Genomic DNA, 21,986 nt, shown 5'->3' with positions numbered 1-21,986 from the left:
ATATATATATAATTTAATATATAGTTGTTAATAATATGTCTGTTAATAATCAAATGTTAAAGTATGTGTCATCTTTTAATGATAAACCTTTCATTCAAACATATGTTGGTTGTTTAGGAGAGAGTCCCAGCAAGGGTTCAAACCAACTTTGGATTGCATTATGAGTCCACAGGTCAAGGCTGGGCGCTAGTGCTAATAAACAGTGGTTGGTGAACGGAAGGATGAAAGTTAGAAACCGAAACCAAAGGTAACAGAGACAGGAGAGACAACTAAGCAGGCATGCAGGGAGGAGGTGATATAGCCCCAGCCGCTCTAAAATGTGTGCATCGGTGACAACTACTGGAGGAGCAGTACCTCAAGCTGCTTAGAAATGGCAATTTTGAGATGGGACTGCAGCTGCTCGACTTGCCCCATTGCTTCGTCTCTCTCCTTTTGCAGGGCCTCAGTCTGAGCCGTCAGGTCTGTGACGTTGGAGGAAATCTCATTGTTCGCAGCAGCAGAGGATGACACTTGTGCAACTGAGTTCTCGTACTGTTTTTCTAGATGTCCCTTATCAACCTGGAGATTCTTGACAGTATCCTGCAGTTGTTTCTGACTAGCCTGCAATTTCTCCAACTCACCTAGCAGCCTTGACCGTTCTGAGAGCAAATTGTCTTGCATTGCATTGAGAGAAGAAACATCCTCCTCTAATTTACACTTATCGGCCAAAAGGTGGTCCGTCTCTGAGGTCAGTAGAGTCATCTGTTTACCCATTTCTGCCAACTGGTAACATAGCTGTTCTTTACCAAGTATCAGCTGATTTAATTCTTGTTCTTGTTTCTTCAACTGTGACGTCAAACTCTCCATGTTCTTGGTGAGCAACTTTGTTTTCTCATCTGCTTTCTTAAGCTTAGAAGACATCTCTTTATTTTCTTCTGTGAGATTGGAGAGTGTTTTCTGCAGCTCATCGACCTGTTTAGACAAACCTTCCCTGTCGGACATGGCTTTACTATGTTCACCAGATTCAGCTTGAAGCTGAGCCTCAAGGAGGTTCTTGGCCTCTGACACTGATTCAGTCTGACCTTTTAACTCCTGGATTTCCTGGAGAAGCCTCTGCTTCTCTTCCTGCACATGTTTGTCTGCTTCAGTCTGCGAGGACTTTAAATGCTTGCACTCTTTTGTAAGGTCTTCTACTTGTTGTTTGAGTTGTGCATTTGTCTTCTCTAATTCTTGTTTTAGCTGGCCATGCTCCTGAACAAGTGCATTTTTGCTCCTGTCTAGATTTTCTAGATCTGCTTTACATTGTTGCATTTCATTCTGAAGCTCAGATCTTTCTCGTCTTAAATTGGTGACCTCTACGTTAATGTCATCTTTGCGTCCTTTGTGGTCCTCCAAGATTACTATCAACTGAGACTTCTCTTGATTAAGGTCAGTATTCACTTTGGCGTAATTATCTAACTGGTCCTTTGTTATACGTATATCACTGGCTAGTTTATCCCGCTCTACAGAAAGAGCCTGTTTCTCAGAAACAATTTTCCTATGTTTCTCTTCCAATTCTTCCATTTCCCCTTCCAAACGCTCAAGATCAGTTTTCTGCTGCTCTAATGATAAATCCAGGCTCATCTTTTCTTTTCGGGTTTCATGCAGAGCCATTTCAGTTTCAAAGTTCTGAAGTTGTAACGTCTGCCTCTCCTGCTCAAATGACGACAGTGCTTCTTTGAATTTCTCATTGGACTGAGTCAGTTGTTCTGCTGACAACTGAAGCTTCTCTCTCAAGTCTTCTATCTCTTTGTGAAGCTCTTCCTTCTCATTAGAATGTTTTCTGTGGTTTGCTAGCAAATCTTCTTTCTCCTTCAGAAGGTGGAGCCTCTCAGAGTCAGTCACCTGACTGCTAGTCTTGAACTCCTCCAGCATTTGGGTCAGGCTCAATTTGGAAGCTTTTAGTTCTTCGCACTCATGGACATAGACTTCCAAATCTTTTTTTGTAACCTTGAGTTTATTCTGAAGTTCTTCTTTCACTGATTCCATGTTCTTCTTATCCAACACAGAGGCACTGATTTTTGAGGACTGCTCCATCTTCTCTTTGGTCAGTGTTTCTGTGAGGGCCTGCAGTTGGCTATTCTTCAAGGTGAGGTCTTCTTTTTCCAAACTCAGAGATTTAAGTTTTTCTTGCAACTCTGTGTTCTTGGCATCTGTGGCCTTTTTGGCATTTTTAGCAGCATCTCTCTCTAAGATCAGCTCATTTTTCTCATGTGTGAGCTTGGCCTTACTCTCGCAGAGGTCCTCTTCGAGACGCAAATTCTCTTTGCAGATATTTTTAAAATCCTCTAGCAGTTGTTTCTTTTCAGCCTGGATTTGCTGGATGTCCCGCTGGTTCTTGAGAAGCAAGTCATTTTTCTCTGTACACTGTTTTTTAAGTTGCTCAATTTTTGACGAATGTTCATCTATAATGAGCCTCAGTTTGTTGTTTTCAGTATGCACTTCTTGTAAATGATCTTTGAGCTTCTCCAACTCACTGCTCAAAGAAATCCGTTCTTCGTCTGCACGCTTGTTGTCTGTCACTAATTCCTCTCGATCGTTCAAGAGCTTGTCTTTAGTTTTCAGCAGGTCTTCATGCTGCGCTAAAAGTTCTTGGTGACTTTTCTCAATAGTGGAGAGCTTCACGTGTAAATCAGAAACTTCTTTCTGCAGTTTGTTTTTCTCGGACTTTACATCCTTACTTTCTTTAATCAGGTTGTCCAGATCTAGGATCTTTTCTCCCAAATGTTTGGACAATTGTTCAGCATCATGCTTGCAGGAGTCAAGCTCAGCAGAAAGATGCTGGAGAAAATAATAAGATGAATGGAAAACAATGTGGGGAATATGTATGTATATAAAGTGAGAGGTAAGATGAGTTTAAAATGTATGTAGAAAGGTTAAGCTGCAAAAGCACTGTGAAACTAAAAAAAAATTTAAAAAAATCACTTACAGTTAAAGTGGAACATTTTCACTTAATATAAATCCAATCCCAAGAATTCAAAACAAGCAAGAGTATAAATAATAATAATAATAAGAGGAGAGGAGCAGCCAACTGCTAGAGAGTTAGACCTGGAGCTACACGTTACCACTTTTGTATTTGGTGTTTTTTAAAAAAAGAGTGAAAATTCTTCACCTGAATTCAGTATCAGAATAATAATTCATGCTTGCAGAGGTTCACATTAAATTAGCTATGACCTCATACAAAAAGAGATAATTTTTTACCATTATTAAAGAAAAGAAAATACCTGCAGGACCATAGAACACCTAAAACAGAGATTAATAAATATGAAAAAAAAGGTGATTGGCTTAAATGTCTGGAGTATATAATGGCAGGGAAAGCTCGCTGATGAATCAATGATGTTAAAAAGGGGGGGCGGGGGGGGATAAAAGCTTGGTATATTTTGTTTTAAATGGTGTGTGATAGGTTTGTGAAGTTAAAAAAAAAATCTTCACTTGATTTAACCCACACATCTGCATTGGGGTAGGGTTTGTCTTACCTGAGCCTGTTCCTTGTACAACTGCAGCTCAGACACCAGCTTCTCCAGGTCCTGGCTTTTGTTCTTTGAGGAGGTGAGCTTCTGGTTCAGAGTTTCAACCTGGCTCTGCAGCATCTTCACCTCCTTCTCATGGAGCTCTGAAACTTCAGACATGGCCTTTTGTTGTGAGGCCTTCAGCTCTCCCAGTGAAGTCTCACCCTGTGCCACAGTTGTCTCCTGTAAAACAGTTAAGGTCCTGTTGTAAAGCAGAGAGTGTCAGGCAAATATAATCTATATTATGCTGGGTGATTTGAATACAAACCAAACAAGTGATCTTTTTGTGAAGGCCACTTATCTGAGACTCATATGTCTCTCTGGTCTCTTTCAGATCCTGCTCTCTGAGGGTTTCCTCCTGCNNNNATTCAAGTGCATCACTTTCTCCTTATCCTGTGCCAGGTGACCCTGCAGCTCCTCCAGCCGCCTGAGTGATGACGAAAACAAAACATAGGTTTTCCCTAATTTTCCTTAATTCATAGACCAAAATTAATGTTAACTAGCGTTTGCAACATATCACATCAATAACATTTTTATATTGGAACAAAGTGGAATGGTACCATCTATTCCCATCTAAAAAAAAAAAATCGATTCAATTGTAGTTTATCTACAGCAGCGGTTTTCAATAGGTGAGGCACGAATCCCTGCGGGGTGCCAAGGAGTCATAGGGGAGGCCTGCATGAAGTTGCATGCATGAAATTATTTGCGGTTGCAAATAATCATTTATGAAAGCCCTTCTTAAGAAGTTGTAAAAATTAAACAATTTCAAATACATCCTATCAGTTGTTATTGAAACATCATTTTTGGAGCACTCACACTGAAAATACCTGATCTTTTTGCCTTAATTTCCCTTTGGGATCAATAAAGTAGCTATCCATCGATTTAGCTACAGAATTTACAGTCTATATATACAGTAGTTAATGGAAATAAAGAAAATGGTATATTAGCTGCTTAGAGTGCTGTATTTATTACTTAAATATACAGTATGTCTCACTCACACTCATGGTTTGTAAAATGGACATAAAAGATGATGACTTTCATTCTGTTAAATACATGGTCATCGAACATACAATTGCCTTTTGTACCTTTCTTTCTGCATGAGGTCGTCGTTTATTTTGGTCAGCTGTACAGAACTATCACCAGATGCCGTCATCATGTCGCAAATATTTTCAAGCTTGCTCTTGTCCTTTAAAAGCTGCTCGACCTTTTCATCTGCAGTCTTCAATTTCCTCTCCAGTCCTATTTGAATGACAAATATTTTTTCTGTGATAATAAACAGAGATACTCATGTATGGACTAAAGATTTGACTCTGCGCAAACTTACCAGCAAGTTGTCCTCTAAGAGATTCTGATTCTCTAGCCAAAGATGTGCATTGTTCATCCTTCTCGCTCAGTTTCTCCAGCATATCTGCAAAAGGAACATGTCATATTCCATACAGCAAATGCCTTCCAACATTTGTCCTCATTAACTGCTCTTTTACCTTGCATAGTTTGAGCAGATTTTGTCTGCTCTTCTGAGCTTTCAGCCAACTTTTGTTTCTGAAAGAAATTTAATATTTTCAGCATTGATTCAAACCAACAATCTCTTGCACTCTTTGTACTGAAGCAACATGGACAAAATTTTATAAAACTAAAGTGAAAGTGAAAACACTTTGATGTCCTACCAAATCTACAAGCTCTTTTTCCAGATTGTCCTTTATCTGATTGGCCATATTCACAGAATCTTGTAATGTCAGGACCTCCTTCTGTTGACCCTCCAACACAGAATGTAATTCACTAACCTGTACCAAAAAAAAAAGCCAAAACGTAATAAAAAAGTAGGTTTGAAACATTTCCTGAACAAGTAATTAAAAGAAAAGATGAAGGGGGAGAAACAAAATCATTATTTTACTGTAACAGTACAAAAACTATAAGCAGTTGAAATTCACCTTGGACGCCCGGTCGTTTTCCTGGCTCTGAATTTTCTCTAACTGACTCTTCAGGGTCACAACTTCTTGGTTGCCTTGAGCCACTTGGCTACGAAGTGCCACCATCTCTGCCATCTGCTCTTTGGTTTCTTTGTCCTTGTCTTCAGCCTGCTGTTTCAATGCTTCCTCATTATCCTCAAGCTCCTTCACCCTAAGTTCCACCGTGTGAAGCTTCCCAAGAACATCTTCCATCTCAACAAGGTGCTGCTCCTCTGCTTTTTCAACGCTGGACCTTAGCGACTCCTCCAGTCGCTCCTTCTCTTCATTCAAAGATGAAAGCTGTGCCGTCAGCGACTGCGTTTCTTGTGTCCAAGCTAAAGAGTCAGCATTATGTTTAGATTCAGCCTCTTCAAGAGCAAACTTGTACTCCAACTTCAGTTTCTCTAGTGCACTTTTGGTTTCCACAAGCTCTTCTGTTTGGGCATCTGCTCCTTTGCTAAAGGACACTTTGAGCTCCTCCATGGCTTTCTGTTGTGAAGCAACGGCAGACTCCAACTTTGACTTCCACATTTCAATTATGTCAGCATTTTCTTTCTCAGCCTGGCTCAAGCAGATCTGCAACTGCTCTTTGTCACCAGAGAGCTTGACTGAAGTCGCCTGAAGCTGGACCACTGCCTCAGTGTGGGCCTTTTCTTGAGCCTCCAGCATCTCCTTGTGTTTAGCTAGCTCTTCTTGCTGCTTAGCATCTTGGGAAGCCAGCTGATCTCTAAGAGAGCTAATCTCTTCCAGTAGAGGAGAAAGCACAGCGTACTCCGGGCCCTCTTGAGTTCCAAGGCGTAGTTGCAGATCGGCGACCTCTCTGGCACGCATTGACAGATCCTTCTCAAGCTCCATTATACGGGATCGTTCAGACACTGTGGCCACCTTTGAGAGTGAAATCTTACATTTAAAAATGTAATAAAAAGTGACACATGGAAGCAGTTGGCACTACTTTGGCACTAAGTTAATCTACAGGCAGAGATAATTGTTCAATATAATTAACCTAACGAATTTGGAAGAAAAACAAAATGGCTGTACAATTCAACAGAACCACAAAGGTGTTGTACACTTCAACCTTTATCAGGCAAAGACAAAGGAAAATATTTGCAGAACTTATACTCTATTTATTTTCAAAACCTATTTGTTAAACACAAACTGCCTAAATATATATGCTTGAAACACAGGTTTCAGTTTTTCAATTGAACTCCTACCATTATTGCTGTGTAAAATGACTTTAGCTGCTTAACAGCTCTTGGTATTCAATATCTGATTCTTAGTCTTTGTCTATGATGTTTTAAAGCATATATGATGAACTTGGCCCCAGAGAAAGCACTGGGTTTTCTGCAACAAAAAAACTGACATCAATGTTTTTGCATGAAACAGCATAAGGTAGCACTTTTGAATGCATTACCCATCAAGCTACTCTTTTTCTTGTGCAACATTTGAGAATTTCTTCATGTTCACCATATAGATTAAGTTAGATTAGGTTTACCGCTCAAATACAAAATACTTTCCTTTTTCTTTTGCTTGATAGACAGAGGTTTACCATAACTAATGTACTAGATGTTGGTTCAACAGAAATTAAAAAATGTACAAACCTTTCTGTAACATTTACTTTTATATACATACACACACACACATATATATATATACATATATATATATATACACACACACACACACACATACATATATATACACACATACATACATATATACACACATACATCTAACTTATAACCAATCTATGTTTGTGAAAACCAATAATCTCCTCCTTTATCTAAGAAAGAACATGTTATACTGACCTCTTGTGGCTATAAAAGCACAAATAATGGAAATGAACAGTGAAAGCATGTATGGAGCTACAGTTGTGTGCCAAACATTTTCCACCATTTTTAGGTCTCATCATCATCTAGGTAGCATATACCGATGCAGAAAGATTTGTTTCCCGTGTCTTAGTATTTTCTAACAAATACAAACTCTTTTAGCTGCTTTAAGAAAATATTTTAAAAATGTTTTAAATAGTTCATCGACAGCTACATCGAATGGACGGTAGAGGAGGTTTTAGACTACTGAAACACGAAACCAAATAAAAAAGGTGGATGGATTTTGGCGGAATTTATTCAAAACTGGATGCATGACCTTTAAATTATTAAGATGAGCAGTGTAAATGGACTGGCTAAAAACTAGAGAGATGTTGACTAGTCTGGTTTAGTAGCGACACCAGTACAGTAGGTGTGAGTTCAGGTTATACAACTTACTGGAAAACACGTTGTAGGAAATAAAAGTGCTATAACTCATAGCTGTACTATTATACTGTTCATAGTTGAGTGTTATTGTTTAAATGTGTATTAATTGAATTGAGAATTATGTAAATACATGACAAAATGATTCAGCGGTAAATACTGCTTGAGGTACGGTAGACTCATTGGAGGATTTTCCAAACCTTATATGTGCATTAGTTTGTTATTTGATTTGATTTGTTGGTAAGGGATGTTGTTTACAAGGTTTAATCAACACAAACTCAAACAAAGCAAAGCTGTTCGTGCTAAGCACCTCTCTGTACCCACTACAAATTTCTTGGCCATTACCGCTTGACCCAGGCCCCGTCTACCAACGCAGCGCGCTGCAGAGCGGAAAGAGTCATTACCCTAGTGTCTTCTAACTCTCTTTGGAGTTTCTCAGCTTTGGTCTTTTCAAAAAGCAGGCTCTGTTCAAGCTCCTTAATGTGGGCATGCTCCAGCCTGGTCTGCGTCTGTTAGTAATAGAGAGGGAGAGGAAGAGAACACACCAGTGCCACCATCACATGCCAGCCCAACAAAGACAGAGAGGGAATGAGAAAAAGGGGGCGTGGGTTTTGAGAAGAATGACAGTGAGTTTTTTTGCAGGTCTTGGGGAGTTTTGCATGGTGTGAGGTGGGCAATAGTGGACAAGTGGGAGTGGGAAAAAGCCCCATGCAGAACTCCCAGGATGTGCAATCAACAGCAACAGCAATTTTGTGTAATAATGGTGAAAAATACAAGACAGATAGCAAGGGAGGGGCATGTGTTATGGAGGCAGTTTAAAAGTAAACATGCAGAGTTGACACCTGGTGAACAAAGCATGTTGATTGTTATCACATATGAGAAAATAACCATGTGTTTCAAGCCATCAGGTCACTTATGGGAAAATCACTTCATCATGAAATAGAGAGAAAGCAGTGATGCCTGTTTCCTGACAGGTTCTCAGATTATATTATATCATATTAAAAACAGAAATGACCTATAAACCATTCTGGAAAAGGAGAGAAAGCAATAAAATAACATCACTGAGGGTTATAGGACAATATTAGTACAACTTTCACGCTTGAAATCAACAAAGCTTTTTTTTCAGTATTGTTTTAACCCTTTTGCGTTTGTGTATTTCAAGCTTCATGCAAGTTTTGAATGTAATATATCCACAGATGTGAGTAAGTAAATACGTGTTAGTACACAGGTTGAAAAAAGAAGATAAACGGGTTGCTAACCCTGTAGCTCTCATTTTAACCATCTATTTTGAGTTGAGTTCCTTTGGAATAAACGAAGCACACCCTTGTGCAGCGCTGTGGAACAAATAAAAATCTTTAAATCACATGTTAAGAGAGTAACTCCTGAATGTGGGAACTTAGGAAGAGAGCAAAACCAACATGAGATAAAAATACAGTACTACAGTACAGAGAGTACAACATACAACATGAATTACTTATTATTAAATATTATGTAAAGTGGTTTGAGTTTTTATAAAAAGCAAACATTAATAAAAAACCTTCTAATCTTTTCTTTGTATATGTCTCATATTAGTATCAGTACACAGTCTTATTAGAGTTATCACGGACACATTCAAAGCTTTTCCTTCAGAACTCCACTGAACTGAACTTTATTTAAAAAAATAATTTCTACAAAACATCTTGTCTGAAGGAGTCAGTGTATTTCCCCAGTGTAGTCCAAAATAAATAAATATTGAAATACAAATTTGAAATTTGCTTTGCTGCATGTCCCTGCAATAGCTTTGTTCCCCTGGTAGGTGTGACCTCCTACTTTGGGAACCACTGGAGTAAAGAGAGAAATAATACTAGTATACTAGTAGCAAATTTGCTTGTTATCGTTCCTGGTAATTGGTCAAAAATTACATTTAAAATCAATTTTAAATCAATTGCTTCACAAACACTGGACTTTGTAGTTTGTGGTCACTGATTCTCTTTTTTTCAATATCTATATCTATGCTTGATTTGAAAGTTTATGAACTGCTCATACAGTGAAAAATGATTCACAAATACATTAATATGTGGAGGTTGTGATGCTGTGGATCTGTGTTGCACTTTTACCTCTAAGTCTCCTTTGGTAATACAGGCTTCTTCTACACGGAACTGAAGGTCCTCCACCTTCCTATTAAACAAAAAAACAAGTTAGATTTCTTTTTGTTTGTTTGTTTGTTTTATTTCAATAGTTAGTTCTAACTAATAATAGTTCAATAGTTAATAGACGAATTTCAGTTAAATTCCCATACAGCAGGTACAGTATCATACTGGCCATTGTAGACCTTCCTTCCAGAGTATTGTGTGTTCTCACCTTTGCTTATGCTTATGTAATTATGTCACAGTGTTGCTTTAAACATCAAGAACCCTTACCTACGCTCCTCCTCCAGCTGATTCAGCAGCTCCACTTTTTCTTTGTCTGCAGCTTCTACTAAGGCACGTAACTGATCCATCTTTGTCTCCATCTTCAATTACATGATTGGACAAAAATTGCACGCAGTGAGGAGGGGGCGGGGGGCTTGTCAGACAATAAGATAATTTTAGATTATGTGCAATTGTTGCACATGCTGACCTGTTCCTGATCATCCCTGAGGAGAGTTATTTCTTGCTCCATCTCTCCAACATGGTTTGTGGCTTTAGCAACCTCAGCTCTCTCCATGTCCCTTTCAGCCATCAGTTGCTCAATATGCTGCTGCTTCTCTTTCAGTGCCTCCTGCAGGGCCGTGGTGCCTGAAATCTTCCGATTATATCGTGATGATGTTTCTGTAAGCTAGGGGTGACGAAACAGAATCATGGAATCAAACTCATGATTAAGTAAAGGCTTTAAAGTAAAGTACAAGTCCTGAAATTTGTGTCTTGGTCTCACCAGGCCTGTGCGGCTGGGCTTGGCACTGACAGAGGAGGCCACAGAGCTCATGGTACTGATGGAGGAAGCACTGGGACTTCTCTTCAGCCCTGATGGAGTGGCTACTACTTTGCGAGTTGTTGTTTTTGCTTTGGCTGGTGTGGTAGAAGGGAAGCCAATGCGTGTGACTTTGTGCACTGGAGCAAATAGGCCGTATTTTGGTTGACACTGGAAATACCTAGACAAAAATAATGAATGTCAGTCATAATAAAGGAAACAAATAATTTACAAATGTTATATTGACATTCTGAGATGTTTTACCTTGTGCCGGCCACTGCACCATCATTTTTTCCCAAAGGTTCGTCCAGTTCTACACCACACCATTCTCCTTTAGCAAAATCTGTTTCCCCAAGGAAGCGTATCACTCCTGCCTTTGTGCCACCAACCTGAGACAATAATGCTAAACATTACAACAACATCCTCAGATAAATAGCCAAAGTATCTAGATCAACCAGATTTTGTCATTGTTTTTACTCAATACACAGCAAAAACATAAATGTTGCAAAATATGAAACTAATCAAAAAAGTTAGAAATGTAGGTTATAATTTATGTACTAGTTGGTCTAATAATTGCACCGAGAGAAGAGGGTTAATGTCACATGACTGTAACACACAAATATAAGATTGTATGTAAACAACAAAATATTTTCCTGTTTAAATACTGCCAAAGGAAAACTTTACCAGGACACGATCGCCTATCTTCAGCTCCCTTTCCCCCTTCTTAACTGATCCAGACTCAGACAGGTTAGAGATGGATTCACTGTTTGTATGTGCAAGGTTGGAAGATGAAGCAGCTGGTGTGGGAGCAGTAGTGGTGGAGGGCTTCTTCGTTGTAGTTGTAGGTAGTGCTGACTTGGTGGTAGTCGCGGAGGCCACGCGACCAACTGATAGTGCGGGTGATTCTGCTCTGAAAGTGGGTGCCGTCTGAGTCCCATTAGCCTCTGTTTCTGTGCGTGACAACTTGGATGGACGTGTGAATATACCTCGAAGAGCTTCACATTGGAAGTATCTGACCCCTGCCACTGAACCGTCATTCTTCCCAATTGGTTCGTCGAGAACAATCCCTGCCCACTGTCCTGGGGCAAACTGTGTCTCTCCCAAAAACTGAATATAGCCTGGTTTATTCCCATTCACCCAGACCCTCTCCCCAACCTCGAAGTTCTCCTCGGCATTTTCAGAATCTCCGGAAGCAGCACTTGCAGCTGGCTTGTCAGCTAATGCTTTTGTGCCTGTTAAAGAGAAAAGTCTATTAAGTTCCTTCATGTAAAAAAAAAACAAAACGTACGGTGCATGTCTTACATCAGTTGGCAATACGTTTTCATGAAAGCAAAATGCATGACTTGTTCTTTGTGACAAGGGTTGGCCATGTTTACATTTATAAAAACACTAAAATCACATTAATAAAACACTAAATAATAAACTGAAGTGTTGAATATATTTTATACCTCATTTGCATCTTTATTCTTTGTTTATAAAAACAAATATATATTTTCATTTTCTAAAGGTATTTGACATGTCATTGGTTTCATAAAAACCATAAATAGGTCAGTCATTCCAAATATAATCATGACTGTTGTGATGACACTCTTATTTGTTTTTCACCTCGAGTGAACTAGGCTCACTTGAGGTAAAGAAACCTCGACGTTATGATGCTCACCTGTGCTAGGGTTGGTCTTGGGGGCTCCCGTTCCAGGTGGCCTGGCTATCTTGCTGGGCACTTTGATCCCACTGCCTTTGGCTGTGCTCATGTTTCCTCCTGTGATCCGTTAAATCCACAAGGCTTGTGTCCGTCAGTAGGTTCAGGCTGATTACACAACATCAACACAACTGGCTGCAGTTCAGTGTTGGTGATGCCACGTCTCACTGCACAAAAATCAATGCACAGAGAAGGTAACTTGAAAAGAACTAAAAGAAAAACCAAAAGAAAAAAACAGGAAAAGGGAAGAGGGGGGAAACCAATTCTCTCAAAGGACCCTGTTTGGAGAAGAAGAGAGAGAAACAAAAATTTAGTGAATGATGGATTGCTTGTATAAAGTGAACAGTAACTACTTATAAAAAGAATGATGTTTGTTCAACTAAATTATTCGGTTATGTGAACTAGTATTTTTAGATTATTTCAGAGGGATAATGGATGTAATGTTAACAGAAACATTACTGTAAACAAGGGCAGTTCATATTAAAATGTTTTTTTTTATTAATTTGCTTAAAAATATTAATACATTTTAATGCATGTACACAGAATGATGCACACTGTATATCTAAATATTTCATCCTCTATCTATTTGTTAGTGCACTAATACACAGTCAATACATATGTTATTTACTGACATTGTGGGAATTCTTTTTTGCTTCACCAAATACTAGCTTAGTGATGACTTATTACTATTGCTCAGGACAAGGGCTTCACTGAAGTTTAAGGCAACTTTGTGCGTACTAAAAACCATTGTCAAGATACACAATAATAAACAATATCCAACAACTGAATGAAGCAAAACTGTGAGTTACTTAATACAAATAAAATCAGGTTTGAAATGCATATCTCCCTGTTGTTCCTTCACTTTGTTTCAGTAAATGTTGAAACTTTTTTGCTGAGCATATCCAGGAATGTAGATTCTTCTTTTAATCAATATTAATTCTGATTAGTCCACAACTATCCTGTGTTTTATCAAATTAAAAACATTTTAACAGTCTGCCCTTATTTAAATTACTAAAAGTAAGTACTATAGGTATGTCCTTAGGCCAATCATTTTGATTTTTTTTTGCTGCTCTTTTAATGGGGACATTCTCTCTCTGTGTTATGACAACAAGCTCCCCGTCACACTGACTTCCATCACACCTAAAAATACCCCATTAAAGGTTAACAAATGTGTTGCCTCTGTTCATGTTTTTCTGAACTTCTAAACAGGTCATATGTGACATTTCCCACCACATACAAAGCACCACAAACATTTTCTTTGGCTCACAGGATCATTGTGCTTATCCATGTAAATCTGGGTGAATGTTTTTACCAAAATGGGATTACAATGGAAAAACACAACCACAGCTAGCATGGCACCAGCAGATTATCGTGTTTATTAAACCTCACAAGCTCACAAACTGTTTGGTTCAAAAGGTTATATTCAAACACTGACTCCCTTGTAAGAAGTTTGATAATAAGAGTGGAATCAATTTAGTTTTGTAATATAATGTTATATGTAATATATGTTGAGGCAGGAAGTGGAGAATTGTGAGCAACAGTATGGTTTCATGCCTAGGAAGTACCACAGATGCAATATTTGCCTTGAGGATGCAGATGGAGAAGTACAGAGATGGTCAGAAGGAGCTACATTGTATATTTGTAGATTTAGAAAAGGCATATGACAAAGTGCCAAGGGAGGAATTGTGGTTTTGTATGAGGAAGTCAGGAGTGGCAGAGAAGTATGTTAGTTTGGTGCAGGACATGTATGAGAATAGTACAACAGTGGTGAGGTGTGCTGTTGGAAGGTGTAAATAGAATTTATAGTTAGTTACCAAAGTGTGTTAAACCAAAGTGTGGTGAACCATAAACTGTTATCTAAGTGTGTTAAATATTGGTCTGCTTGACAGGAGTAGGTACTCCTAAAAGGTTTTTTACAATGTAGGTCCATAAAGGATGAGGTCTGTTTCTCATCAACTATGGGAATCGGATGAACTTTGCCCTGGGAGTAAAACTTGAAGAAAAAAACAACAGCCCAGTACTTTCTCAATAAAAGGAGCTGCAGTCCTCATACACTTTGGGACTTAGGTGAGCCAACTCTGCAAAGCTGTTGCTCTCTCTGCTCCCCCTCGCAGCGAGTAAAAAGTACAACGTTGTCAGGTGTGGTTCTTTTCAGGTCATTCTATCTGCGGCAGTTAGATGACAATAGTGGTGACTGAATAACGTAATTTTCAGCACCAACATAAGGGAATCTATACAACTCCTTTTCTTCTTCCTTTGAGTCCAAAGTCTTGTACAACTCCTCATATGCCTTTTTTTGGTCTCTCTTTGTACACCATTCTGTTCTCTTCTGTTGTGTCACTGTCCCATCTCTTCTTCGCTAATCTCTTTCTCTGCACACTCTCCTGGATCTCTCATTCCACCACCAGGTCTCTTTGTCCTCCTCTCTCTGCCCAGAGGACATACCTAGCACCTTCCTACCTGTCTTCTTAATCACTGCAGCTGTAGTCACCTCCATTGTTTGGCTACACTCTCGCCTGCCACCAGCTTACAATCATTATTCTCCCTCAGATTACCTTTTCTACATAGAATATAATCTATCTGTGTGAACCTGCCGCAACTCACCCTGAAATAGTGAGGTTACAAGGAGCAGAGGTGGTGAAGGTGCAGGAGTTCAGGTACGTAGGATCAACTGTTCAGAGCAGAGGAGACTGTGGAAGAGAGGTGAAGAATAGAGTACAGGCAGGATGGAACAGCTGGAGAAAAGTGTCAGGAGTGATCTGTGACAGAAGAGTGTCAGCTAAGGTGAAGGGAAAGGTTTACAGGACGGTGGTGAGACCAGCCATGATGTATGGTTTAGAGACAGTACCAATAGGCAGAAGACAGGAGGCGGAGCTGGAGGTGGCAGAGTTAAAGATTCAGTCACTCCTAAGATTCTCTTTAGGAGTGACAAGAATGGACAGGATCAGGAATGAGGTTATTAGAGGGACAACACAGACAGGAAGGTTTGGAGAAAAGGCTAGAGAAGCCAGATTGAGATGGTTTGGACATGTGCAGATGAGGGACAGTGGATACATTGGTAGAAGAATGTTAGAGAGAAAAATGTTACCAGATAGGAGAAAAACAGGAAGGCCAAAGACGAGAAATATGGATGCAGAGGGAGGACATGCAGATAGCTGGAGTCAGAGTAGAAGATGCAGAGAACAGGGAGAGATGGAAAACAATGATTCGCTGTGGCAACCCCTGAAAAAAGGGACAAAGCCGAAAGAAAAAGAAGAAAAAAGAAGAATATAACCAATGGTTTAAAAAAAATCAGCTGACTGAAATCTGGTATCACAGAATATTGCTTTGCTCAGTTTTACAGATGTGCAATATCCCTGTGATCTGTTCTCTTTGAAACTGGTTTAAACACAGTGACAGAGACTAAGTCTAACCATGTGACAACACTAAGGAAAGAAAAATTGCTGCAGGACTTCCTCACATACTCATACTCCTAACAGCTTTTTACTACAACCAGAAATGTGCTAGTGGTACAATGTTTTCTGGAAATATAAATTGTGCTAGACACTTTAAAATAGGCTTCTGTTAATGAGAATAAAAATAAAAGCTGTAAACATTTTTCTGCTTAGTGTCTTCACTGTGGCTTAGGGTGAGCTCACACACAATGCACATCACCCGATTTCCCAGCTGTGCCAGATACAGAATATAACACTGCGTTTTATTGCAACCCAACATGTGGATACCCAACAGGTATCCAAATTGGTACTCAGTATTTGCAAGTACCCAAATGAAAATATTGGAGTTTTTGAACTGGTATTTAGACATCCATAATGTACATTATGGAATGTATGTCACAGTCTTAATATATTATATTACAAAAATGTATTACATATTTATTATTATAAATATATATATATTGACAAAATAAAAAAATGCATCAAAATATAAAAAAAGCATCAAACCTTTAAATCTAGACCTAGCAAATTATAATATATAAAAAAACTTAACACCTGTTCTGCAATGATGTCAAAGTGGGTATATTCAAGTTGATTAATGCCTTTAAACACCACTGGACAGCTATGTCAGTGGGGACTGAAGACGTACAAGGAAGACAACAGTGGCCATCAGTATGTAACTGACCCAGTTTGAATGTACTAGTGTTTTGGTTTTCCCTTGGTCTGGCTGTGATGTCTACTGATCAGTGCCCTCAGACCACAATGACGGTCAGTGCAAGAAAATATTTTAAAGAAAATATAAAAAGCATGTTTTTATGACATAGTGTTACCCACAGTGTAATAAGAGTAACAATGTAATGAGAGATTAATTTGAAAAACCATTTGCCCTGGCAGAATTTGAATAAGTATTTCAGCTCTCATTTGTGAAGCAGTGCAGGCATCTGAAAATGATCGATTTCAGTCTGGAGAATTTACAACTACAGCTATTTTAATCTTCTGCCACAGACATTCGCCAGGGTCTAGGTTGGGAACTGGAGGGTGCTTCTATCTTTACGAAGCTTGACCATAGGAGTGCATACCACTTGGTCCGTATCCGTGAGACAAGTTTGTCTTTGTTTACCTGGACGATATTCTAGTATTTTCTCGTTCTAAGAGTGAGCATGTCCACCATGTCAGAACAGTCCTATTGCGCCTTCTCCAGAATGCTCTATTCGTTAAACCTGAGAAGTGCGAATTTCACGTATCCTCCACTTTCTTCCTGGGGTATGTCATTCAGGAGGGGAACATCCAGATGGATCCCAGCAAGGTGTCAGCAGTCTACAACTGGCCTCAACCAGACTTCTCCGGAAACAGTTGCAAAGATTTCTGGGATTTGCCAACTTTTACCAGCGGGTTATAGCTCTGTCGCTGCCCCCTTTCAGCTCTCACATCCACCAAGGTGCCTTATGTCTGGTCACTGGCTGCGGAACTTGCCTTTCAGACTCTCAAGACTCGCTTCACGTCTGCCCCAATCCTCCAGATGCCCGACCCGGAGAGACAGTTTGTAGTGGAAGTGGACGCTTCGGATGTTGGGGTGTGGGCGGTCCTATCGCAGAGACGTGCCGAGGATCACAAACTTCATCCTTGTTCCTTCTTCTCTCGTCGTCTCACCAAGGCAGAGATGAACTATGACATTGGGAACAGAGAATTGCTCGCTGTGAAGCTGGCACGGGAGGAGTGGCATCACTGGCATGAGGGGGCTAAGCAGCTGTTCATTGTTTGGACCGACCACAAGAACCTGGAGTACTTACAGTCAGCTAGGAGGATGAATTCACGGCAGGTGAGGTGGTCTCTTTTCTTCACCAGGTCCCCTGTCTTATCGGCCAGGCTCAAGCAACAACAAGCCAGACGCCCTTTCAAGACAGTTTTCAGGCAAAGGGGTTCCTGAGGACACTGATTTACCACCTGCCTGCCTAGTTGCTACTGCTACTTGGGACAATGAGCAGAAAGTCAAGGCAGCACTGGAGAATCAGCCCGGCTCCAGCACTTGCCCCCCTGATCGTCTCTTTGTACCTGCAGGACTACCCTCCGAGGTCTGTGGTCTTGGCCCGAGGTCCCCAGTTCACTTCTGTGTTCTGGAGGGAGTTTTGTTCACTGATTGGTGCCACAGTGAGTCTGTCCTCTGGGTTCCACCCGTAGTCTAATGGGCAGACCGAGAGAGTGAACCAGATTCTCGAGACGACCCTCCGTTGTCTTACATCCGAACATCCCACCGTCTGGTCTGAACGTCTTCTGTGGGCGGAATATGCTTACAACACCCTGACCAGTTCGGCCACAGGATTCTATCCCTTCCAATGTGCCTATGAGTATCAGCACCCCATCTTTCCTTCCTTGGAGAGGGAGGTCACCTGCCCTGTTCACTCATCTGTTCAGTCATTTGTTCGGCAGTATAGGAGAGCCTGGTCCCGAACCCAGGCTGCCCTTTTAAGGGCCAGAGGACGATACACTCACTACGCAAACCACCGCCGCTCTAAGGCACCCTCCGACACCGTGGGTCAGAGGGTGTGGCTCTCCACCAAGAATCTGCCCCTTCAGTCAGATTCCAAGAAGTTAGCACCCAGATTTGTGGGTCCATTCCCTTTAAAAGAATAATCAATCCAGCTGCCATCCGATTAAAACTACTTCGTAGTATGAGAGTCCATCCCAAGCCTGCTCTTGAGAGTCCCCTTTCCCCGGTCACACCCCAGCCGCCCCCTCCCCATCTGATTGACAGGGGATTGACATACACAGTCCGATGCATCATCCGCTCCCGCCAAAGAAGAAGGGGTCTTCACTATCTAGTGGATTGGGAGGGATACGGCCCAGAGGAGATGTCATGGGTTTCAGCCCACCACATCTTGGACAAATCTCTAATCCGGGAGTACCATCAACTCCATCCAGACCAACCATCAAGTTTCCAAGCAGCACGGCCGAGGCGTCAATCACAACCCTCTCATTCTCATCATTTGTCTAGCAGGGCCAGGTCTGGATCTCCTGCTCCTGGGAGGCAGGAGAGGAGTGTGGTCGAGTCAGATGGCAATCTCTCTGAGGAATACTAATCTAATCATTTCCCTCCTCGCTGTTTCTTGAGCCGGCCTCGGGGGGGTGGGGATCCTGATGATCCATGGCCATGGGAATCCGCCGCGGTGACTTCACTCCCGCGTGATTCCCTATCAAGTAGGAGTAGCAGCTTCAGCCATTGGATCTCTAAACAGAGATCACGTTTATCAAGAGACTTTTTGCTCCAAGCGGAGACTCCCTTTGTTCAAGGACTTTTCCATTATCAAGACGCCTGTTTAGACTCCACGTTCATTTGAGAGACTTCCTTTTATTTCAAGTGGAGATTCCTTTGTTGACAGACTCCTGCTGTATAAGAGGTGCTCGCACATTGTACTGATCCAAGCAATAAACCTTTGAAAGAGCTTTTGCCTTAGTGTGTTGCATTTGGGTCCAAAAGCTAACATTCCTGACAGGTAGGATGAGATTAGACTAAACTGTTCCCTGGATAAAGGGGAGTGAGTGGTTGAAAGTATTACAGTACTGAATAGCCTGATGTAATCACAAAAAGAAAGTTTTTGTAGAAAAATAGATTTCAGATTTTCAGATTAATTCCCATATTTAATGAGGTGTAATAAAGGCAGTGAGCCAATGAACATGACAGGGATCCCATTTGGCCAGACAAAGTGAAGTCACAAAAAGAGAAAAAAAAATGGAAACAATCTTTGCTGTCTATATTCACTCACTACACATAACTTCTACTACCTTGATTTAAAGCAGACATTGCTCTAACTGCTTTTTTTGGAAACATCTCTTGGAATGCTTACATAGGGCCCTTACTGTAGAAAAAGGACTGACAGTCAGGAAACCCAGGCCACTGCCAGGAACAGATGCTGACAATGACACATTTTTCCTTGTTTACAATTCTCATTGTACAGATACAGACATTTTACATTAAGGCTTCTAGACAACATGTGGACACTGCTATATATTGTCTCTAGCTGTTACAATTAGGGGTGTCAAATTAAGGCGTTAATTGCTATTAATTACTTACAGACAGATTTAGCACGTTATGTTTTTTAACCACATTAATCCACATTAAATTTTTAATCTCTAACTTTTCTGTTGCTGTATGCAAGTGGCATTTTTTTAAAATATAAAATCTGTTTTTATGTGTTGGGCTTCTTGGGCTTGAGTTGTTGGGGGTGGAAAACAATGGTCAGTCACACCTGAAGTGGACATTGATTGGCTGTCATTGTGTTTGGGCTTGTTTAGCATAAACTGATAGGAGTGTGAGAGTTGTCCGTCTAATGAACAGGAAATTTACATTTCAAAAACGGCACCATCGATAAAGGTAGAGCGATATGCCTTCATTGTAAGAAGGAATTGGCTTACCACCAAAGCAGCTTAAGTTTAGCATACCGCATAAACCCAAAGCACCCAGTCGCGAGTGCAGCCACAGCTAACGTTAGCAGCGAATATGTTAGCAATTTAGCGAGCCATAGCAAAGCTCTTTTCCAAAATAAAGTCGAGCAGAACCCCCCGCGTATGAGCAAGTCTGCGACTGACAGGCCGGCGAATGTTCTAGCCAAGTGGATAGTGATGGACTGCAGGCCAATAAACATAGTGGAAGACTATGGGTTAATAGAGGTGTTGGGAACAGCGTCCAATGATTCATCATACAAGCCACCATGCAGGACTACAGTGATGGCCAAAATCAGAAAGATGTACAGCGGCAAAAAGAAAACCAAACTTGAGAAAAGAACAGCAATATTCCCTCCATGGTGGACGTAACTAAAGTTGCAGGCAGCACTTGAGACTAGTCTCAAATAGAGTGGAACGTAAATGGCTACGACTGCATCTGTTTAAATCTGTTAAAAACAATAAATTACTTTATAAAGCTATTTTTGTTATATATATCAATCTTTTGATCTGCCACAATAATGTCTTTTTCTTTTTCTTTCCGCTTTGTCCCTTTTTTTTTTCAGGGGTTGCCACAGCAAATCATTGATTTCCATCTCTCCCTGTTCTCTGTATCTTCTACTCTGACTCCAACTATCTGCATGTCCTCCCTCACTACATCCATATATCTCCTCTTTGGCCTTCCTCTCTTTCTCCTACCTGGTAGCTCCATCTCTAACATTCTTCTACCAATGTATGCACTGTCCCTCCTCTGCACATGTCCAAACCATCTCAATCTGTCTCCTCTAGCTTTTTCTCCAAACCTTCCTGTCTGTGTTGTCCCTCTAATGACCTCATTCCTGATCCTGTCCATACATCATGGCTGGTCTCACCACCGTCCTGTAAACCTTTCCCTTCACCTTAGCTGACACTCTTCTGTCACAGATCACTCCTGACACTTTTCTCCAGCTGTTCCATCCTGCCTGTACTCTATTCTTCACCTCTCTTCCACAGTCTCCTCTGCTCTGAACAGTTGATCCTAAGTACCTAAACTCCTGCACCTTCACCACCTCTGCTCCTTGTAGCCTATTCACTATTTCACTGTTCTGCCTTTGGTTTACACACACGTACTCTGTCTTGCTACGACTGACCATCATTCCTCTTCTTTCTAGTGCAAACCTCCACCTCTCTAGGTTCTCTTCTAGCTGCTGCCTACTCTCACTACAGATCACAATGTCATCTGCAAACATCATAGTCCATGGGGACTCCTGTCTGACCTCATCTGTCAATCTGTCCATCACCACAGCAAACAAGAAGGGACTTAGGGCCGATCCTTGATGTAGTCCCACCTCCACCTTGAAGTCTTCTGTCCTCCCAACAGCGCACCTCACTACTGTTGTACTATTCTCATACATGTCATCTGCAAACAGCGTAGTCAATGGGGACTCCTGTCTGACCTCATCTGTCAATCTGTCCATCAGAACAGCAAACAAGAAGGGGGCTTGGGCCGATCCTTGATGTAGTCCCACCTCCACCTTGAAGTCTTCTGTCCTCCCAACAGCGCACCTCACTACTGTTGTACTATTCTCATACATGTCCTGCACCAAACTAACATACTTCTCTGCCACTCCTGACTTCCTCATACAAAACCACAATTCCTCCCTTGGCACTTTGTCATATGCCTTTTCTAAATCTACAAATACACAATGTAGCTCCTTCTGACCTTCCCTGTACTTCTCCATCAGCATCCTCAAGGCAAATATTGCATCTGTGGTACTCTTCCTAGGCAT

The 21,986-nt window shown here is 40.8% G+C and overlaps 1 protein-coding gene across 1 annotated transcript in view; it reads right to left on the bottom strand.

The window, feature by feature from the left end:
* The window catches only part of clip1a (CAP-GLY domain containing linker protein 1a), a 32,042-nt gene that overhangs the window by 6,693 nt on the left and 3,363 nt on the right, over positions 1-21,986 (bottom strand). Inside the window, 17 exon segments of the mRNA XM_008335795.3 lie at positions 355-2,799; positions 3,495-3,710; positions 3,796-3,893; positions 3,896-3,954; positions 4,613-4,766; positions 4,852-4,935; positions 5,009-5,066; positions 5,192-5,308; positions 5,456-6,358; positions 8,124-8,228; positions 9,816-9,876; positions 10,119-10,210; positions 10,318-10,515; positions 10,612-10,828; positions 10,912-11,036; positions 11,332-11,879; positions 12,308-12,624. Of these exon segments, the coding sequence (XP_008334017.1) occupies positions 355-2,799; positions 3,495-3,710; positions 3,796-3,893; positions 3,896-3,954; positions 4,613-4,766; positions 4,852-4,935; positions 5,009-5,066; positions 5,192-5,308; positions 5,456-6,358; positions 8,124-8,228; positions 9,816-9,876; positions 10,119-10,210; positions 10,318-10,515; positions 10,612-10,828; positions 10,912-11,036; positions 11,332-11,879; positions 12,308-12,398 (5,571 nt within the window). The 5' untranslated portion in view covers positions 12,399-12,624.

The sequence above is a fragment of the Cynoglossus semilaevis genome, chromosome Z, assembly GCF_000523025.1.
Source record: "Cynoglossus semilaevis isolate Cse_v1.0 chromosome Z, Cse_v1.0, whole genome shotgun sequence".
Taxonomy (NCBI): Eukaryota; Metazoa; Chordata; class Actinopteri; order Pleuronectiformes; family Cynoglossidae; genus Cynoglossus; species Cynoglossus semilaevis.
The sequence above is the reverse complement of the archived record's forward strand: the minus strand, read 5'-3'. Positions and strand labels throughout refer to the sequence as shown.